General features: G+C 27.9%; 2 protein-coding genes across 2 annotated transcripts; one reads left to right on the top strand and one right to left on the bottom strand.

The window, feature by feature from the left end:
- Positions 1 to 298: 298 nt before the first annotated feature.
- On the bottom strand, positions 299 to 9,521 carry PGO_143780 (hypothetical protein, conserved; the record flags this gene model as incomplete). The annotated part of the gene is made up of 5 exons (XM_028690368.1): positions 299 to 343; positions 492 to 595; positions 757 to 1,108; positions 1,289 to 8,822; positions 9,253 to 9,521. 5 exons carry the CDS (start codon positions 9,519 to 9,521, stop codon positions 299 to 301), a joined length of 8,304 nt encoding a protein of 2,767 aa, XP_028546169.1.
- A 1,159-nt stretch (positions 9,522 to 10,680) lies between these two features.
- Positions 10,681 to 17,592, top strand: PGO_143770 (hypothetical protein, conserved; the record flags this gene model as incomplete). Its single annotated transcript, XM_028690367.1, has 2 exons — positions 10,681 to 12,496; positions 12,617 to 17,592. 2 exons carry the CDS (start codon positions 10,681 to 10,683, stop codon positions 17,590 to 17,592), a joined length of 6,792 nt encoding a protein of 2,263 aa, XP_028546168.1.
- Positions 17,593 to 18,298: the final 706 nt, after the last annotated feature.

Raw genomic sequence — 18,298 nt, 5'->3', positions numbered from 1 at the left:
AACTTACAAAATAGAGAAAGTGTTTATGTTTTAACCTTTACAAGCGTATTTAAACAGCACTTGCAAAAATAAAGCCACTTAAACAAGCTTATAACTAGAATATAATTAGAATTTAGAGTAAATTTTGTTAAGAATCTTGAAACGTATAAGTCCCGAACATAAACGCTTCCAGTGGGTAGAAAAATTTTATGTAATTTTGCACAAATAAAAGAAAAAAAAAAAAAATCCTGAAGATTTTTAACTTTAATAATCCAGTTTTCAACTTTTTCACTTGGGTGGAAATTAAACTAAAAAATGGCTAATTAACACTGTCCGAGTCGCTAGAGTTTTTTATTAGAAAATGCTGCGGGGGAAAAAACAAGAAAATAGAAAATATTTTATTTTGTGCATTTTAATACATCTGCCACATATAGGAGTTTTATGCTTGTATTTTCTAAGTGGGTAAAACATAAACACGGAAATTATGTACAGTTTTCCTATTTTTCTTTTACATTTATATAAGGATCATCTGTTGACCTAATCCATTTATTTGACTCCCTTTTCGCCTTGGCTAAGATGGCTTCTCGTATTTTTTCTGGGAATTGCATAATGTCACCTGTAAAAATAAAAAAGACACAGCGATTGAGAATAATGAAATGCCTGCGTAATGTAGTGGTATACATATATATATGTATACATGTATACGATATGACATATAAAGAGGAATTCGAAAATCCCCAAAAGGTCCATGTAACACAAATGCATACGAAGAATTACCTGCTGGGGTAACATATTCCAGCTTTTTTGCAACAGTAGGTATTTCATATTCACCCATTGTTGCATTCATAATGGATAAACTATTCCTATTATAACTGCAGTTAATTTTTTTTATGTTGAAGTAGGACGGTTTGAAATATTTAAACATGTACAACGATGGGCTTAAAACTTTTATATTTTCATAAACTTCTGGTTCTTTATAAGTTATTTTTTTCTCCTTTCTTTGTTCCAACTCTCGTCTGCCATATTTGGAATAAGAAAAATTCGTTTCGTTTCCTTTCCCTTTTTTATCACCATTGCTAATAATTTCTACTGCACTGAATCCGTACAAGCAGAGGTTGTTCATTAGTACCTGTGTAGTGGTGAGAACATGATTTAAGAAAAATATTTTTGTCGTATTTTAAAGCGAGATATATAATTATGCGTGAATGCACATGTACAAAGAAAAAACATTTATGTGTTCATATGTACATGCTACAAAAGAAAAAAGTCAACGTACACACATGCATTTACACATTTTTGCAGAACGTACTAATATTTCGTCCAAGTCGCAACACACATCTATGGGTTCTACATTATCCCATAGACTATCATAAACCGGGGAAGGTTTAGCAATAAATATTATTTTCTTCTTTGAGGTTGTGTCACTCTGGCTATTTTCACTCTCCTGATTGTTGTTCTTAGAATTGTGCATGTTAGCTTTAATCCTGAACTTATTAAAAACGTTATTCATATTTGTCACTGAAAAGGATGAGGGACTTTCTTCTTTTTTTTCAATAAGGGCAAATTGCCCCCACATGTATAATGAGTGTTTTGTACTAGTAGGTTTTGTTATTATACAGACGAAATTATCAGAACATGTAATTTTGTTTACACAAATATTTGGAGAAATATTTGTTAATGGATAATGTGATATTTCATCAAGATTTCTTAATTTATTATTATTTAATCCTAGTACACATTTATAATTATTTCCCCATATGTACAATGAACTTTTGTCAACCTTTAAACATACATTATAGCTGTCATTACATAGAATGGTGTGACACCCAGATATTAAAAATAATGGTTCAAATATGTTTTCATGAAAATATTTTAAATTAATGAAAAAAAAATTCCCACTAATGTAGAGGTCATTTTTTCTAGAAATATAAGCACTATGATAAGATGCACAGCTAATATTTTTAATTTTAATATTTTTTTTTAAAAAATGCTTTATTATTCTAGGATATCTTATAATATTTTTTTCATATTTTTGACTGCATTGTCCAAATATGTTACTTCCCCAGGAATATACATTCCCATTTTCTGAAAGAGCCAATGTATGTTCAGATCCACAACTAATATTCACAATTTTATTTGTTTCACTTACAACTTTTGTAAATTCAACTATTTTTTCATTTTCCCCTCTGTTATTTCTTTTTTCTACTACTTTGTAATCTACAACATCGTGTAACGATCCTTCATGTGCATTTGAAAAAAGATTTTCATTAATTGTGAATTTACGTTTATGCTCAAAAATTAAATGTTGAATATTTTTCTTATAATTATTACATAAATTTTTTGTCCCGCATTTTTGCCCTTTTACGCTATTCTTTTCTAAACAAGTCGTATCGGTTACTTTACAATTTTTGAAATCCCCTGAATTTCTCTCCAAGCAGGAAATTCTCATTTCATCACCATCATCATGTTCATCTTTAAGTGTAAGTTTAACGCTTCTATATGTTCCTTCAACACTACCACGAGTATTTTCCATTTTTTTAGCATTCCATTTGGAGTAATACCTTTTTCCAATTTTCTCTAAACGTCGCGTGTTGGCTTTACCCCTCGTGATGGAACCCTTGTTAAGGCTGTTACTTTCCCATCCCAAGGTGAACAATTCGTAACACTTGTCATTTCGATCAATTTGTTCCTCATCCGATATGTCAATAGGATGTGTCGTCATGTCGTACCCCAATCTGTTCGTAATATGGTCAACTTTCTCAGGTGCTATATCTCCAAAATCAGTATCTGAATGTTTTGGGAAAATAGTGGAATGATAGATGAAATTTTTCTCGAACAAACTGTAATATCCTAGTTGGCCATAATCATTTGAACCCAGACTGTAAACAAATTTAGAGTAGTAATTTTTCCTCTCCCCATAGGTGTTATTATGCATATTGTTGCTGTTTGTATATCCATCTGGGCTGTTTGCAATTTGATCATTAATAACGCTCTGGTTGATTAAAAGGATGGTATGTGTCCTTCCAACAAATATTTGTATGGATTCAAAAACAGGAATATTGAATATGGTATTTTGTGCATTATTAGTACATTTCTGAAACATTTGTTTCATATGAATTATTTTCAATAAGTTGTTTATTTTGTATGCCCATGGGAGGGTATAATGATAGGATACATTTTTATATAACTTTAAATTAAACACAATATTAAATTGATGATTTTTTTTTTGGAATTTTTTGAAATAAAAAAAATACCATTGTTTTAGTAAAATGTGATATGTCAAAAGTTTTAAAGATTTCTTTTCCTTTAAGGTGTAATAATTGTAAAATGGAAAATTATTTTTTTGTAAAAAGTAGTATCTCCTTTTGTCATATTCACTACTATACATATTAAACGGAACCAATGAAAAAATATTTTTTAATTTATAAAAATTTTTCCACCATCTCTGAATAAGAATAATACTTTTTTTCATTTTGTTATACCTCATCCGTTCTACACATGTATGAACATAAGCTTGAGTAAAATATATAGCATTCATTAACATTGTAAATTGTTTTCTAACTACATATGCTTTGTAATTACATTGTATTTTAATAACTGCTTCAGGTATTTTGAATTGACTTTGAATGATATTTCTACTGTATATATTTTTTATCAAATAATGATAATTCACCTTAGTTACGACACTAGAGTAGGTGAAATATTTTCTCTTAATAGATAAGAAGCATATTTTCAAAAATAGTTTTTTTTGATAATTTGTAACACATATGTATCTTCTAAAGTAGGACTGTATTAAAATAGCACATCTGTTAGGGATAATTACATCTTTTAAATTTTTTATAATTTTAATCTGAACAAGATATGTTCTAATAGCTTTATTGATATTTTCTATAGCTCTCTTTTGAAACAATTCCATTTTTAATGCTTTATATTTTCTTTGTTGTATTATTTTTCTATACCAAGACTGTATATATACACTTGCTGCATGACGAATTAGCTTTTTTTCATTCTTCATGAAATTGTCCTTACACAATTCTAACGTTTCTTTCGTTTTATCAAAATCTTTGTTTTTAACTATGTAGCTATAAAATATGATAAATGACACTAGTAAATTTTTTTGTTTTTCTATTCTTTTCACTTTCTGAAGAAATAAAAATCTTCTCATATAATTCTGAATAACTATAATCTTGTCTCTAAAATTTATTTTTAATTTTTTATTCTTATATGACAAATAAGAGTTTTCAATTTTGTGAATATATGGAACTATCAATTTTACATACTGGGCTCTCAAATTTTCTAAAATGAAATATACATATTTACATAAAAAAATAAAATCACGAAAATAAAAAGAATTTTTAGATATGTTAAAATTTTTCAGAATTATCTCACATAAATCTTTTTTTTCCTGAACTGTTAGATAATTTAAGTAGTTAAAATTCTTCACATCATTCTTCATTCTCTCCATATTTACCACACCCATTCTGAAATCCTTCACCTCCTGGTTTAATCTTCCTTCTCTAATAACATTTCCCTCAGTCCTTACTTTTCTCCTATTAAACTCATCCTTTTTATCTACACCGTAAGAACCATTCCCCTTTGCACTTCCTTTATTACTCCCAACCCCCGTTTCGTTCTCCCGAATTGGATTACTTGTATATAAACTACTTCTCCCATTAGTAATTTCATTACCAATTTCGTTATCATTTTCGTTATCAATTTCATTATCAATTTCTCTATCAATTTCTCTATCAATTTCTTTAGCAATTTCCCTATCAATTTCTTTAGCAATTTCCCTATCATTTTCTCTATCATTTTCTGTGTCATTTTCTCTCTCATTTTCTCTATCAATTTCTCTACCATTTGCACCATTTCTCATTCTGGTAACTGCACTCACGCCATCGTTATAAGACTTGTCCATGTACGCGTGTTGAGTACGTTTGAAACTTTTGAAGCAACTATGTCCTTTTCTTTTCCTGTGCTTGAGCTCATAATAACTCACAAGTTTAATCAAGTCTCTATCTCTACTTACATGGATGCAAAATAATAAATACTTCTTAATAAAATCTAGGCATGTCAAATTATGATATAGATATTTTAATTGATAACTGAAAATTGCTTTTAGGTTCAACATGTCTATAACAGATTTTATATGTTCCTCGTTTATTTTTTTTTTTAACTCAGAAAAATTAATAATTTCTTCTTCTTTCGTAATAGCCGAATTAAAAGAAAAAATTCTCCTTGATTTTGACATGCTTTTCAGAACTGGCCTATTTAGAACTGATAAAGGAGGTGAAAAAAAGTCCTTCTTAAAAAGATTACTTCTAGAACTATCACTATTACCACTGCTCGTACGAAAAGTTCGTTCTCCTGCATAGTTGAGTAAACTATCGTCATTTCGCTTTGCATATTTCGCCATATATTTGGGATACAAAAAGTTGTCATTTTTTTTTATTTCTCTTTCATTTATAAGAAGAACGTAAAATTTTTCATACGTATTTTTTATAACATTTATAAAAAAACAAATTTCGTCATTCAAAAAATTGTCCTTAAAATATTTCAAAGGAAATCTGTTTTCAAAAAATAAATTTTTTAAAAATTTCATTTTACTCTTTTCAACAATTTGTATAATATCACTCATTGCACACAAATCATTAGCATTATCCAAAATCATGTTGTTACATCTGTAATTAATCTTTTCGTTGTTATAGTGCACTATGGAAAAATATTTTTTTTTTCTTGCATTTTTGGTTCTTCCTTCACAACTGTTCATATTGCCACTTTTCGTTATATTTTCTATAAGTCTTATTAACATTTTTTCTGCATAATCTTCACAGTCCAGCTTTTTTTCATTTTTTCCCATTTCATTCTTGTCATAATTCATAACATTGGAAACGTAACTATCTCTTCTACCATGAATATCACTGTCATTTCTGCTACAATTACTACTATTGCTTCTACTTTTATCACAAATCATCGTATAACTTTTTTCATTGCTGCACCTCAATATATATGTAACTGCAACATAAAATAGGAACATAATTTTGTAATATTCAGCCTTTACGAAGATACGTGGACTTACACGTGACTCATTGCAATTTTCTACCATGTTTAAATACATACTTGTATATTTTTGTAGTAAATATAAAATTGTATTTTTTCGACCGAACTTAAAAATGTAAGAACTTTTGAGACCCTCATTGTTGTTAATATAATCACTGAAACGCCTATATATCTCAACAGTATGGCACAGAGCAGAATCATAATTGTCATTTTCTGTACCTGATTCATTTAATGAATTTATTGTATGTATAAGATAACTATCCATATTAAACATGGACATTTTCAAATAATAGGAGTGTAATATCTCATTGTACATATTATTAATAAGTTCTGTTAAACTATTATCATTTCGCTCACCTTCTTTTTTGCTTTTTTCTGATATATTTTTACTTAACCCAGTATTACAATACAAGTACAAGGAGTGCGTAACGATTCCATGAAGGTAATAATTTCTTAAGTGTTCATTAATTTGTTTTATTATTCTAATTTTTAATCTGAAGAAAATAGTTGAACATAAATTTTTTAATTTTATCGTATTATTCAAAATGTTTAGTAAAAGACTTAAATCAACATCTAGTAAAAAGGAAATATATTCCTCCATTATATGTCCAGCAAATACAATGAAGTAATTTTGCTTTCTCTTTATTTCTCTATTCTTAGTTCTGTTTGTATGTAGTACTTGGTTTTCATTTCCGTTCGATACCACGTTTTTTCTCCCACTGCTCACTCCTTCACCCTCCTCATTGTTAATTTCTGTGTTATTCATATTAATTGAGTTTTTGTCCAAGTGATTATTCAAAACGTCATAAATTTCCACATTTTTCATACTTTTCATATTACTTTTCTTTTCATCTCTATACTCATTTTGAATAACTTGTCCGATGCAATTTATGCCATTTTCTTCTTCGTAATAAGAACTAAAATCACTGCTCACATATTTTTCATAGTCAAATTTTAAGAAATCTGGTGGGTTATGATTATTATAATTACTATCCGATGGATTTTTCTCCTTTCTATTCATTGAATTTATCATTACTAAATTTTTATAATCTTGCACATTAATCAGTTGCAAATGCAAAAAATTCAACGTTTCCTTCTCATTTTTTCGTAAACATATCCTTATGGTGATATATATATTAATAAAAATGATAGCGTAGCATATTTTAATTATTGAAATTATATCATTTTCTGTAAAACCTAGTTCTAAAAAATAGTCGAATGTTCTGTTTATGTCGGATGCCTTAATATTTATGTTTGTCGGAGCGTCCAAATAATTCTTATATATTTTTTTTATATCCAGCGGGTGCAATTTTAAGTGTTTGTAGTATTTATGGGAACTATCCAGTAATGTGCTCTCAAGAAGAAAAAAAAATATATAAGGAATGTTATAGATATTTTTTTTGTTTCCTTTACCCATTCTGCAATGTTTTTCTTTAGCGTTCCTTTGTTCCTCCGAACCAGCGGTGTTGCAATCCGTGTCGATATGTAACCCCGCATTTACTTCTTCCCCTCTATGCCCTTTCGTTTTTTTCTTCTTTTTTTTCTTTCTATGTTCATATCTGTAGGAATATTTTTCTTCTCCTTTACCAATTCTGCTGTCACTGCTTCTACATTCCGAATCGCTTAACGTACTATTTTTTTTTCTCATTTTTTTGGTACTCTTTTTTACCCCCCTTTTTTTATCAGATGCATTTGTCCCATTTAGGTGTTTCAAAAAATTACTAATTTTTGAGCATATATTTGTCAAATTACTTTTATCATTTAAAAAACATGGAATAACATTAAAATATAGAATTTTGTTGTTATTACATAGATATATTATAAAGTTATAACATTTGTAATTAAAAAATAAATTAAGTACATTCATAATGTTTTTGTAAGCATGATATAATTCTTTATTTCCCCCTTTCTTTACAATATGTTTGAATATGTATGTATTTATTACATTTTGATTACTGTTTTTTTCTCCATATATGAAAAGTAATTTATTTCCATAATTTGACATACTGAGTTCTGGATTTTTAGAACCAATTAAATTGTTATAACAACTAGATTGAATGGAACTATGAGACCCGTTACCTTTTTGGTATCTTCTGGAGTTTTTAATACAACTTTGATAAGAGTTAAAACTTGTGCTCCTTCTACCATCTCCAGAATAATTGCTAGTAGATCCCCTAGCAGAGCTCTCTAGGATGCCTCCAACTGTACCACTAATAGATTCGTTTTCAGAATTGTCGGTAGAAGAACGTCGAAGCTCAGTGTTAATGTTGAAAAGCTGATTAAAATTTATTTTAAAATTATGTAAAATATCTTTATGCGTTTTCACTATTTCATCGTTGCTTTTTGTGTATAATTCCTTTTTCATTTCTATCAAGCTCAATTTCTTCTTTTTTTTAAGTTTGTAGAAATCAAATATGTTCATTTTTTTCAAACATATATTTTTCTCCATGTGTCTGAACATATTTTTGGCAACTTCGTCATAATCTTCATCAGATGTGTTATTATCCGAATTTTTATGTACATCAAATTCAGAGTATACTTTTCCTAACTTTTTCTGCAAAGCGTAGTTAATGAATGAACTAAATATATAATTATTTTTGTTTTTCCCATTAAATAACAACTTGTAAAAAGTATGTGCATAATCACAAGGGTTTATAATAATCAGCATATTGTTAAATATGCTTAAATATATATTATCATTGTATCTTCTAATAATTAAATCGCATATATCTGAATCTTCTTTGTATATGTAATAAATGTCTTGTATATTGTCCATGTTGTGCCTTCCAAGAATTAAGAAAGGAAGAAAAAAAAAAAAATAAATAAAAATATAATTATTCTACTACATCGCGGATACATTATATAATTAGTAAACACATACATAAGTGAGTAGTACATCGTTGCATATATGTTGGAAAAAAAAAAAAAAAAAAAAAAAAAAAACATTTCTTGTCAAAGTATGACATTTTTGTCCCTAACAGTGGGGGGAGCAACAAGCTATGTTGATAAAGATATAGACACATATATATGCATAACTAAACTTCACAACGTTATATATGAAGAATTATGTATACAACACAAAATCGTATGTTCAAATATACGATATAACGTAGACATATTATATGAAACCCATTTTATTCTTAATCATACTTCATAATACTTCCATTCTGGATACTGAAACAGTCACTTTTTTTTTTTAAAAAATAATCATATTTATTCGGCAAAATTAATTCCTTATTTTTTATAACATAATCTCCTTTCTCCTTTTTCCTTTTCCCTTTAATTAAGTAATCTCCATTAAAATTTAAGTCTTTCAATGTACATACTTTATATTTCTCCCCAGACTTCAAATGAACATCCTTGTCCAACTTTATATGAAGAAAGTTTGCTACACTTGCATCGTTTCTATGAATATTAGGACCTTCACATTTCTCTCCATTTTCATAATTGAAAATGGCTACTTTGGGATTCATCAGCGGCATATTCTTTCGATATCAATGGGGAGTAAATATGTGGACCATTGCACTTGTCCACGTTTAATTCTGTGTGTTCTTATCCTGACATACAAAGTATGCTTGCCTGAGCATTTAGAATAGAAAGGGTGGGAATCATCTCCTTTTACAATTATATAGCATTTTATGGGCAGGACAAGATAAAAAGTGTTCATAAATATATAAGCATACAAATACAAATGTGTAGTTTTTTTTTTTTTTTTTTTTTGCATTAAACATTAAAAGCAAAAATGTGTACATATGTTGTATACATATTTATTTCACTCGATATTATTTTTAAGAAAAGTGACACAAAAGAAATAATTAAAAAAAAAAAAAAAATAATAAATATTACTCAAATGTACAGCACATTTAAAATAAAAAAAAAAATAATAAATATTACTCAAACGTACAACACATTTAAAATAAAAAAATATAAAAAAACGCAAAATGATAGCTGGAAAAAAAGGATAATAAATCAAGCAGATAGTCTCAATTATTTTCCACTTAGGCGAAACATATGATGTTCGTGTCATTCAAAGTGCTCAAAAAAAAAAAAAAAAAAAAAAATTATTTTCAAAGAGAATCAAGCTTACAAATGGTTAAAAAATAATAAATGCGAAAAGGTAAGAAAAAAAGCTGCTTAGAAAATGAGAAAAATTGTATCCTTATGCAAAAATAAACCAGTCAAAAGAGAGAAAAAAATATATATAATTTAGGGAAATAGAATCGAACAAAATAATGAACCATGATGAACGAATGCATCCAAGGAACAAAAGCATACATAGACAGTCACCTTCTTTTTTTTTCTTTTTATACTATCCATTTGTCTGCTTAAAAAACAAAAGTTAAAAAAAAAAAAAAAAGCATCGATGAAATTAGGTCAAAAAGAAATTTTAACAGGTTGAAGCGTGCACATTACATGAAAAAAGTATAAAAGCATAGCGAAAAAGGGGGAGAGAAAAAAAAAAAAAAAAGGCTGTTAAACCCTTCTAATGGAAAAACAAAGTGGGACATTAAAATTAGGTAAAGGACAAAACAAAATAATGGAAAGGGAGAATATACAGACACAAATTTAAGTATATAACTATCAAAGAGTCCAGAATACAACGAAGTAGGCAATCCCTTTAAAAAAAAAAAAAAAAAAATTATGGGAAAGGAAACACATAGAAACATGTCTGTGACAAAAAAAAAAAAAAAAAAGTTAGATGATGATCTGTTCGAAATAATTATTTATAACATAATATCTCTAAGCATTGTCAATACCGAATTAAATAAAAGTTCAGTGAAAAATAAAGTAATAGATTCAATTATTGTAAAAAATATCAATTACATTTTAAACAACATTTTCATTCTCTCTTTTGGGAACATCCAAAAATTGCTATTCATTATTGATTTCATATTGAATGATGAAGGAGTTTACTATAAATTTAGCAAACTGAGCACAAGAGAAAATGTAATCTATTGTAATAGTACCACAATTGGTGCTACTGATGCACGGAATGCCAGGGTCACGACCGGTACTAATACAGGAAGCACAACACGTGACATTGCAAATTATGTCACAAGTGGTAAAGTCCAAATAAATGGAATGCAAAAGGGTGTAAAGAAAAATGTGCACGAAAAGGAAAAGACAAAAAAAACAGTCGCAGCAAGTTTTACTGATACATACAGTTTGAACAATTATATTAACGACATTTTCATATACATAGAAGAAAAGAACACCTATTTGAGTATATTTCATTTTGATTACATATTTGAAGATATCGAAAATTACCAGCGATCCTTTTTGCAAAAATATGAAAATTACACTTTTAAGAAGTTCTTTAGGGATGTTATGGAATTATCGGAAGGTGTAAATGAGACCAACAATAAAACCCGAAACAGACAAGAAGGTAGAAGTGAATGCATGGGCAGAACAAAATGTAGAAACCTAGATCGAGGGACAAGGAAAACGAAAAATTTGCTATATATTAAAAAAACAAAATATGAGGACTTGTACAAGGAACTAATAAAATATCACAAAGATAATTTTAATTTATTAGAAAAGTCGAACTGTGAAGATGATGGGTTGTTATCTTATGTAGGAGGGGACTACATAAGTTCAGCGTCAACAAGCAATGAAACTACTAGAATGAGTGATACAGAGTGGGCTAATGGGGATAATATTTTATCTGATATTGTTAAGACGGAAAAGGATGTAAATGTTCAAAATAGTAATAACTATAAAAATAGAAAAGAAGCAAGAGTAAAGAACACGGAGGAATACACTGAATATGATGTTATAAGTAGAGAAAAAATTAAAAAATTGTATAAATATAAAAAGGAAAAATGCAAATTAATTAAAAATAATAATTTTGTGAACAAAAAATCTTATATACCTATTAATTTATTTCCTAATAATGACTTATACATATCTAATATAAAATTTCAAACTGTGTCATCAAGTACGCGTGTAAAAGTTCATTTATTATTTCTGTATACGAATATAATATTAGTTTTCAATTTACTTAATTCTTCCCTACACTTGTGGGTTTATAAATTTATATCATTTCTTTTAAATGTCCTAAACAATTTTAATTGTAAGTGTTATTTCTATTTGGATAATTCATTAGTGTTATCTCATTTTAATAAAGGAAAAATGTTCATATTAAATAAACAGACGTGGGATCACAAATTTGTAACAAAGGTGAATAATTCTAATCAAGCGCATACTCTAAGTGTAGCTAATAATCTATCCACAAAAAGGTATTCAATCTTACAAACTTTTGTAGAAAAGAAAAATGACAAAAAGGATAATAAAATGAACATAAATTTTCCATATACCAATTGCGGTTATATAGTAATTTACGACAACGGGAAAAAAACAAGTGCAAAGAAGCTCTATTTCCACCATTATGTTTCTATTCAAATTTTAAAATATTATTCCATTTTGTCTTTACTGGAAATTGAGAATTATTACAAAGGTTATACATTTATAAATTTTTTCATATAGAAGCATTGCCATTATGTTATCCAATATATATACATAGAAAAATAATTTATCTAACCCCATTATGCATTATTATTCCAACAATCACATATAGGTATCTTATCCTGCCTACTGGGAGATGTGTACAACAGAACAATCTCTACTATTTGCAAGATTGAAAGAAAAGAAAAACACTATGTTATTTTCCCTGCAAGTAAAAACAATGCTATTTTTAAAAACAGTGAATCGCTAAAAAACAACAACATAGATTTATATGCCCTCATTATTGAATTGACCACACTAAGATGTAATAATAATACTGAAGATGTAGTAATAAATTCTTTGCGATATTTATATTTCTTTGTTTTATTTAACTATATGAACATTCTATTTGCTTTTTCATCCATTGATAAATATTTTATAAAAGAAGAAGAAGCATTTCCTTTTACTGGATATTATGAGTGCAATGCTAAGAATGGGGGAGAATCAGAATGTTGCTATGAATTCATTAATACAAAGAAATGTCATGAGGATATAGAAGCAAAGCGAGATGAAGAATCTCTGAAATGTAGAGAAGTGAGGAAAATATCAGATGAAATTAATTCTTTCATAACCGAAAACCACATAAGGTTAGAACTTCAAGAATTTCGAAAAAGCGCACATGTGTTAGAAAGAGTTAAAAAGAATTATTATTTCAGTGGAAGTTTAATTACATTGCCATTTTATGTAAATATGAACACGTTTCAGATGTTCCATCAATATGAAATAATGGAAAAATCCAGTAGAAACAATGAAGCTACGAACGAATCCATAAATGACCAAAATGGTAAGGCAGAAAAAAATGAGAAGAACAACAAAAGTATGGAAATGTCCCAGAATTGTAAAGATTTAATACGAAAAAGAATATCAAATGTGTTAAGAAATAATATAGATTTAATATTTCACTTTAGTTCATATGTACCACTTTTTGTAAACAATTTTATTGATATATTAAAAAAAAGGAATTATTTTTTATATGAAAACAATAGTTACCGTTTTGCAATATGTGTAAAATATTTATACATGCTCTATGAAGAACTGAGTCAGGATATTATACAAGAGTTGTATGAAAAAATTATGTTAGTCATAAAAAATGAATTTTATACACAAATCAGTAAAATAATTATAATATACATTTTTTCCTTTTTTTTGAATAAAAAATATATTTTACATTTATGTATAAAGGACATAAAACAATTCTATCCAAATTTTTCTGACACCGAAGATTTAGCAATTGTTAAATATTATTTTGTTCTAAAAATTATACACTATAACCCTATAGCTATAAATTTGAGAGATATATATACAACTCTATATACATATCATAACTATGTAATCATTATGGACCCTAATGAAAACGTTAATTCAAAGGGGGAACACTCCTTCTACTATGATAATTTCTTCTTAAATTTTCCTCCAGAAAAAGATTCATCAAATAAACAACATCACAAGACAAGAACAACAAGTTCACTATTACAGAAAGGGAAAAAAAAAAAATGTCATGAAAAATATGCACTCGGTGCACAAAATGAACATTGCAAAAAGCAAATTATAATACATTTATCATCAAGGGAAAATTTCAATATATCGTGTCAAAAAAATAAATACCCCAATGAGAATGATCATTTTTACAATACGCTAGTTGGTGAGTTGTCGAATTATATGTCAGCAAAAATGTTAGATGGGACAAGCTTGCGCATGATTCATGGTTCATTCCCTGACAGATGTACGAAAGGGTTAATTTTGAATAAAGAAAGAGAAAGGGAAAATAGTACCAGTACTGATGATAGAAACGTGCAGTGTTCTGTAGAATTATTTTACCCCAAAGATGAAAAGGCAAGAAATTCCATGGGTAGAAAATTACTTGGCCAGTTCTTTGAAGAGTGCATAACAAGTGGCACAAGCAGCGACATCTTCAACGATAACTTAATAAAAACAAATGGTCACATGAATAGATCAGCAGAAACGGGTAACTCTGTTCATGCCAAAAAAATATACTTGTTAATATTTGCTTATTACCTGTTAAAGCACTATAACCAATTCAGTGAATTAAAAAAATGGCTAAAATGGGAACTACTGAATGTACTACTATCCAACATGAAGGAAGTGAATAAAATCCATTTTATGTTGCAGTACTTATATGAAAAAAAGGATATAGAATTATTCTGTTTTATCCAAAATGCCATATTGAACTGGTTAACAAAAATAAAACCAAAATATAAAATAATGAATTTTTTAGTATTTTTATTTTATCTTGTGAAGATAAAATACACTAATATTAAATCAGTTATGAGAATATTAAACACTGTTTTGAGAAAATATAAATTTAACATAAAAGTTTATATAACCATTTTTAAAATTATAAAAACAGTTTTGCAGTATCATGATATTTCGGATAGCTACCAATTTATTATATCCATTTTAAAATATATCAGAGAATGTAGTTATGAATATTTACATACGACGTGTACATACTACATGAACATAATTGAAAATAAAATTTCCTTCATGGAATGTGTTAAATTTGATCAGAAATATCAGGATTATCATGACATATTAAGTGGAGTGTATAGCCCGAAAGGTCGTGTTCCTGGAATTTTACATTACCTACAGTTGAATAAAATTTATCAGAAAAATAATAGCATAAATGTAAAATATATAAATTCGGAAAATGCATCAAATTTTATTAAATTAAAAATACACAAATTAGACAGAAAAAACGTTCTATCTTTAGATGATAATGGATCAACCATTTTTTATTCACAGTATGATGAAAAATGCCACTCAAAAAACTGTATTAAAAAAAAATGTTTTCACTCCAATGAATATTATAATAAGAACGATTTTAATTCTGATGAATTTTACAGCATATATAAAGAGGATTCATATAGCTTAAAAAATTATTGTACATACATTACCAACTCGGATCACTACCTTTATTTCCCATTCATTTTAAGATACACACGTAGCTCGAAGAAGGAGAAAAAGTATTTCAAAGATACAAACAAAATAGATAGCAGTGAGAATGGAATAATAGAACCCATTAAATTAAGAAATATATCTCCCAGTAAATACAAAAATGGATCACTTAATAAGGAAAGAGCGGCAAATGGAGATAAACTTTGGAACCCCAATGAAAAACTTTTTTGCTTGAATGTATGCTTCGTACACAAGGCAGATTTCGTGAACATCCACAACGTGTATATTCCATACACAAAATTAGGTAGAAGTTGTTCTCCTGATAGATCGGATCTTCTTTGTAAAAAAAAAAAATGTAACATGCGAGTTCCAAAGCATGAGCATGATATGCAAATCAATAGGAAAACAACACTACTTCGTAGGTTAACCAGAAAAAAAAAAATATTTTTGTTGAAAAAAAAATACTTTTATAAAAACATATATAGCTATATACTGTACAGTACAAGAGTTAAGAACATTAAAAGTAGATTGACTCGAAAGTTAAAAAGAGGCAGATACTACCGAAAGTCAAAGAGGTGCAACTTGAAAAAATCGAAGAGACACTTCTCGGGACAACATGTACAAATTAACTTAACACATAGCACAAATTTTGCTGACCTAAAAAGAGATATAATAAAAAAGGAAATATATAAAACAACTTGTAAATTGAAAAAAAAACTTCTATTAATGAGGGGAAAATATTCTGTAAAGGGGAAAAATAGAAAAACCAATTCAAGCAGATATAAATACAAAGAACAGAATATAAATTCATACAAGATATTAATCAAAATAAGAGTAAAATTACTAATCCAAAGTAATTTCTATGCATATGTAATATATCTAAATCGGGAAAAAAAAACTTTTAAAACATTCCTAGGGAAATATAATTTAAATTTTATTGACTTTTTTTTACCATTTAAAGCAAGTATTCAACATTGGAAAAATATTTTTGAAGATGTGTGGAATGGTAATATTGGAAAAATTTACAAGTCTGCAAAATATTTAATTATGACATCCGGAAATGTTCTTCAAATCATTAATAAAAAGTTACATCAATTTCTAATTAAAGAAAATATAAATATAAAAATTTGGAATATCCACAATTTCCCACAATATAATATGCACATAAGCAAGAATTATTACCCAAGTGGAAATCATTATTATGCTTATAGAAATAAAAAAAAAAAAATTAATAGCTACATTTATGATGAGTTCTACGTTGACAACTATTCTCTCAATGGGAGTGAATCTGATATGGTAACTAATGAAGAAATAAATCGAAACCAAAAATATTTTTATACAAACAACATCAGAGCGAAGAAAAATAAAATATATTACCTTTTATACAAACCGAAAAATCTAAGTAACCTTCCAAAAGAACCCTTAAGTAATTCCCTTAATGACAGCAGCGACAATGCAAGCTTAGGTAGCAATGGCGTAATCAGTGGAAAAATTAATTGTGCTGAAAATGAGGATCAATCAAAAATGAATAATAATGAGCATGTCTTATTTACAAAGCGACGGATAAAATATAAAATTCACTTGAAACCCTATCGGATAACTGGAGAAAAATTGAAATGCAAAAATAAAGTTACCCTAAGAGGTGATAATATCATGGAACCCAAAATAAGCCAAAAAAGGCACTCACAAAAAAACAATCATCCTAACTATAAAAAAAATAATTATTTATCGTGGGAAATGAAAAAGAAACAATGTAATCCTAGTCTTAATAATAGTAAAATAAACACCGATATTATTAAAAAATTTGTGGGTATTTTTCTACCACCAAGTCATCATTTGCTCATGGTTTTTCATATCCACGAAAAGTTCACAATGGTTCAAATACGCGCGGATAACTTAAGCGTACTTAATTACCTAAACCCGTTTTTCGATAAATGTAAGCTTGTGCACGAGGGAAGGCCTACATTTGTGTATGTACTTTGCAAACAAATATGTGATGATCTTTTCCGTTTTCACAAGCTTGTCATATATGCATACTCCCACCTTTACAACCATTTTAAAATGTGTAAACATTGTCATAACATTTACTTAATCTTTGAAAACGATGCAAAACTACAAATACTACATCGTTGAGCCCCCATCTTAACTTATTTGTATTTTATTTTGTTTATTTTTTTTTGTTTCTACCATTCTTTTTTTCAGGTTTTACGTGATCATAAGTGCAGTTCGTTTAGATTTGCCAGAATTTCAAAGCAATAACACTCAAATTTTTACAAATGGAACAATGGATTTCCCTCCCTTTTTGTTATGAAATTCATTTTTTCCTGTCTCGCCATGTTCCACTTTTATGAAAACGTCCATTTTGAGTGAATTATGAAGATATCCCCATTTCTACAACAGACAATTTTTTACTAGCTCCCATCCATTCCCACTTTCGTCTTTCTTTTTATTTTAGAACTTTATTCTTATTACAGATATTTGAAGCGTTTTAAAATTCTTTCAAAAAGGTACTCAAAAATGATCACCAAAAAAGTAGGGAGGGGAGTAAAATAAAAAAAAAAATTCATATAGGTATGCATAAATAAAAGCGTAAAAGGATTTAATTCTTATAATGGAAAAATACGTGCTAATGATGCTTACATAAACACAGAATCATAAATTAAAAATGTAGATTTTTAACAAAAAAAAAGAGTTATAATAATGCATTGCCTAAAAATGTTTAAGCTGCTTCAAATGCAATTAACAATTAAAAAAAATAAGTAAAGAAATAAATAAAACAATTGTTTTTTTTTTTTTCCTGTTTTGCGTGTTTTTTTTGTTTTCTTTAACATTTCTCTCG

This window comes from Plasmodium gonderi (genome assembly GCF_002157705.1).
Source record: "Plasmodium gonderi DNA, contig: Chr14, whole genome shotgun sequence".
Classification (NCBI taxonomy): Eukaryota; Apicomplexa; class Aconoidasida; order Haemosporida; family Plasmodiidae; genus Plasmodium; species Plasmodium gonderi.
This window is presented reverse-complemented; position numbering and strand designations above follow the sequence as displayed.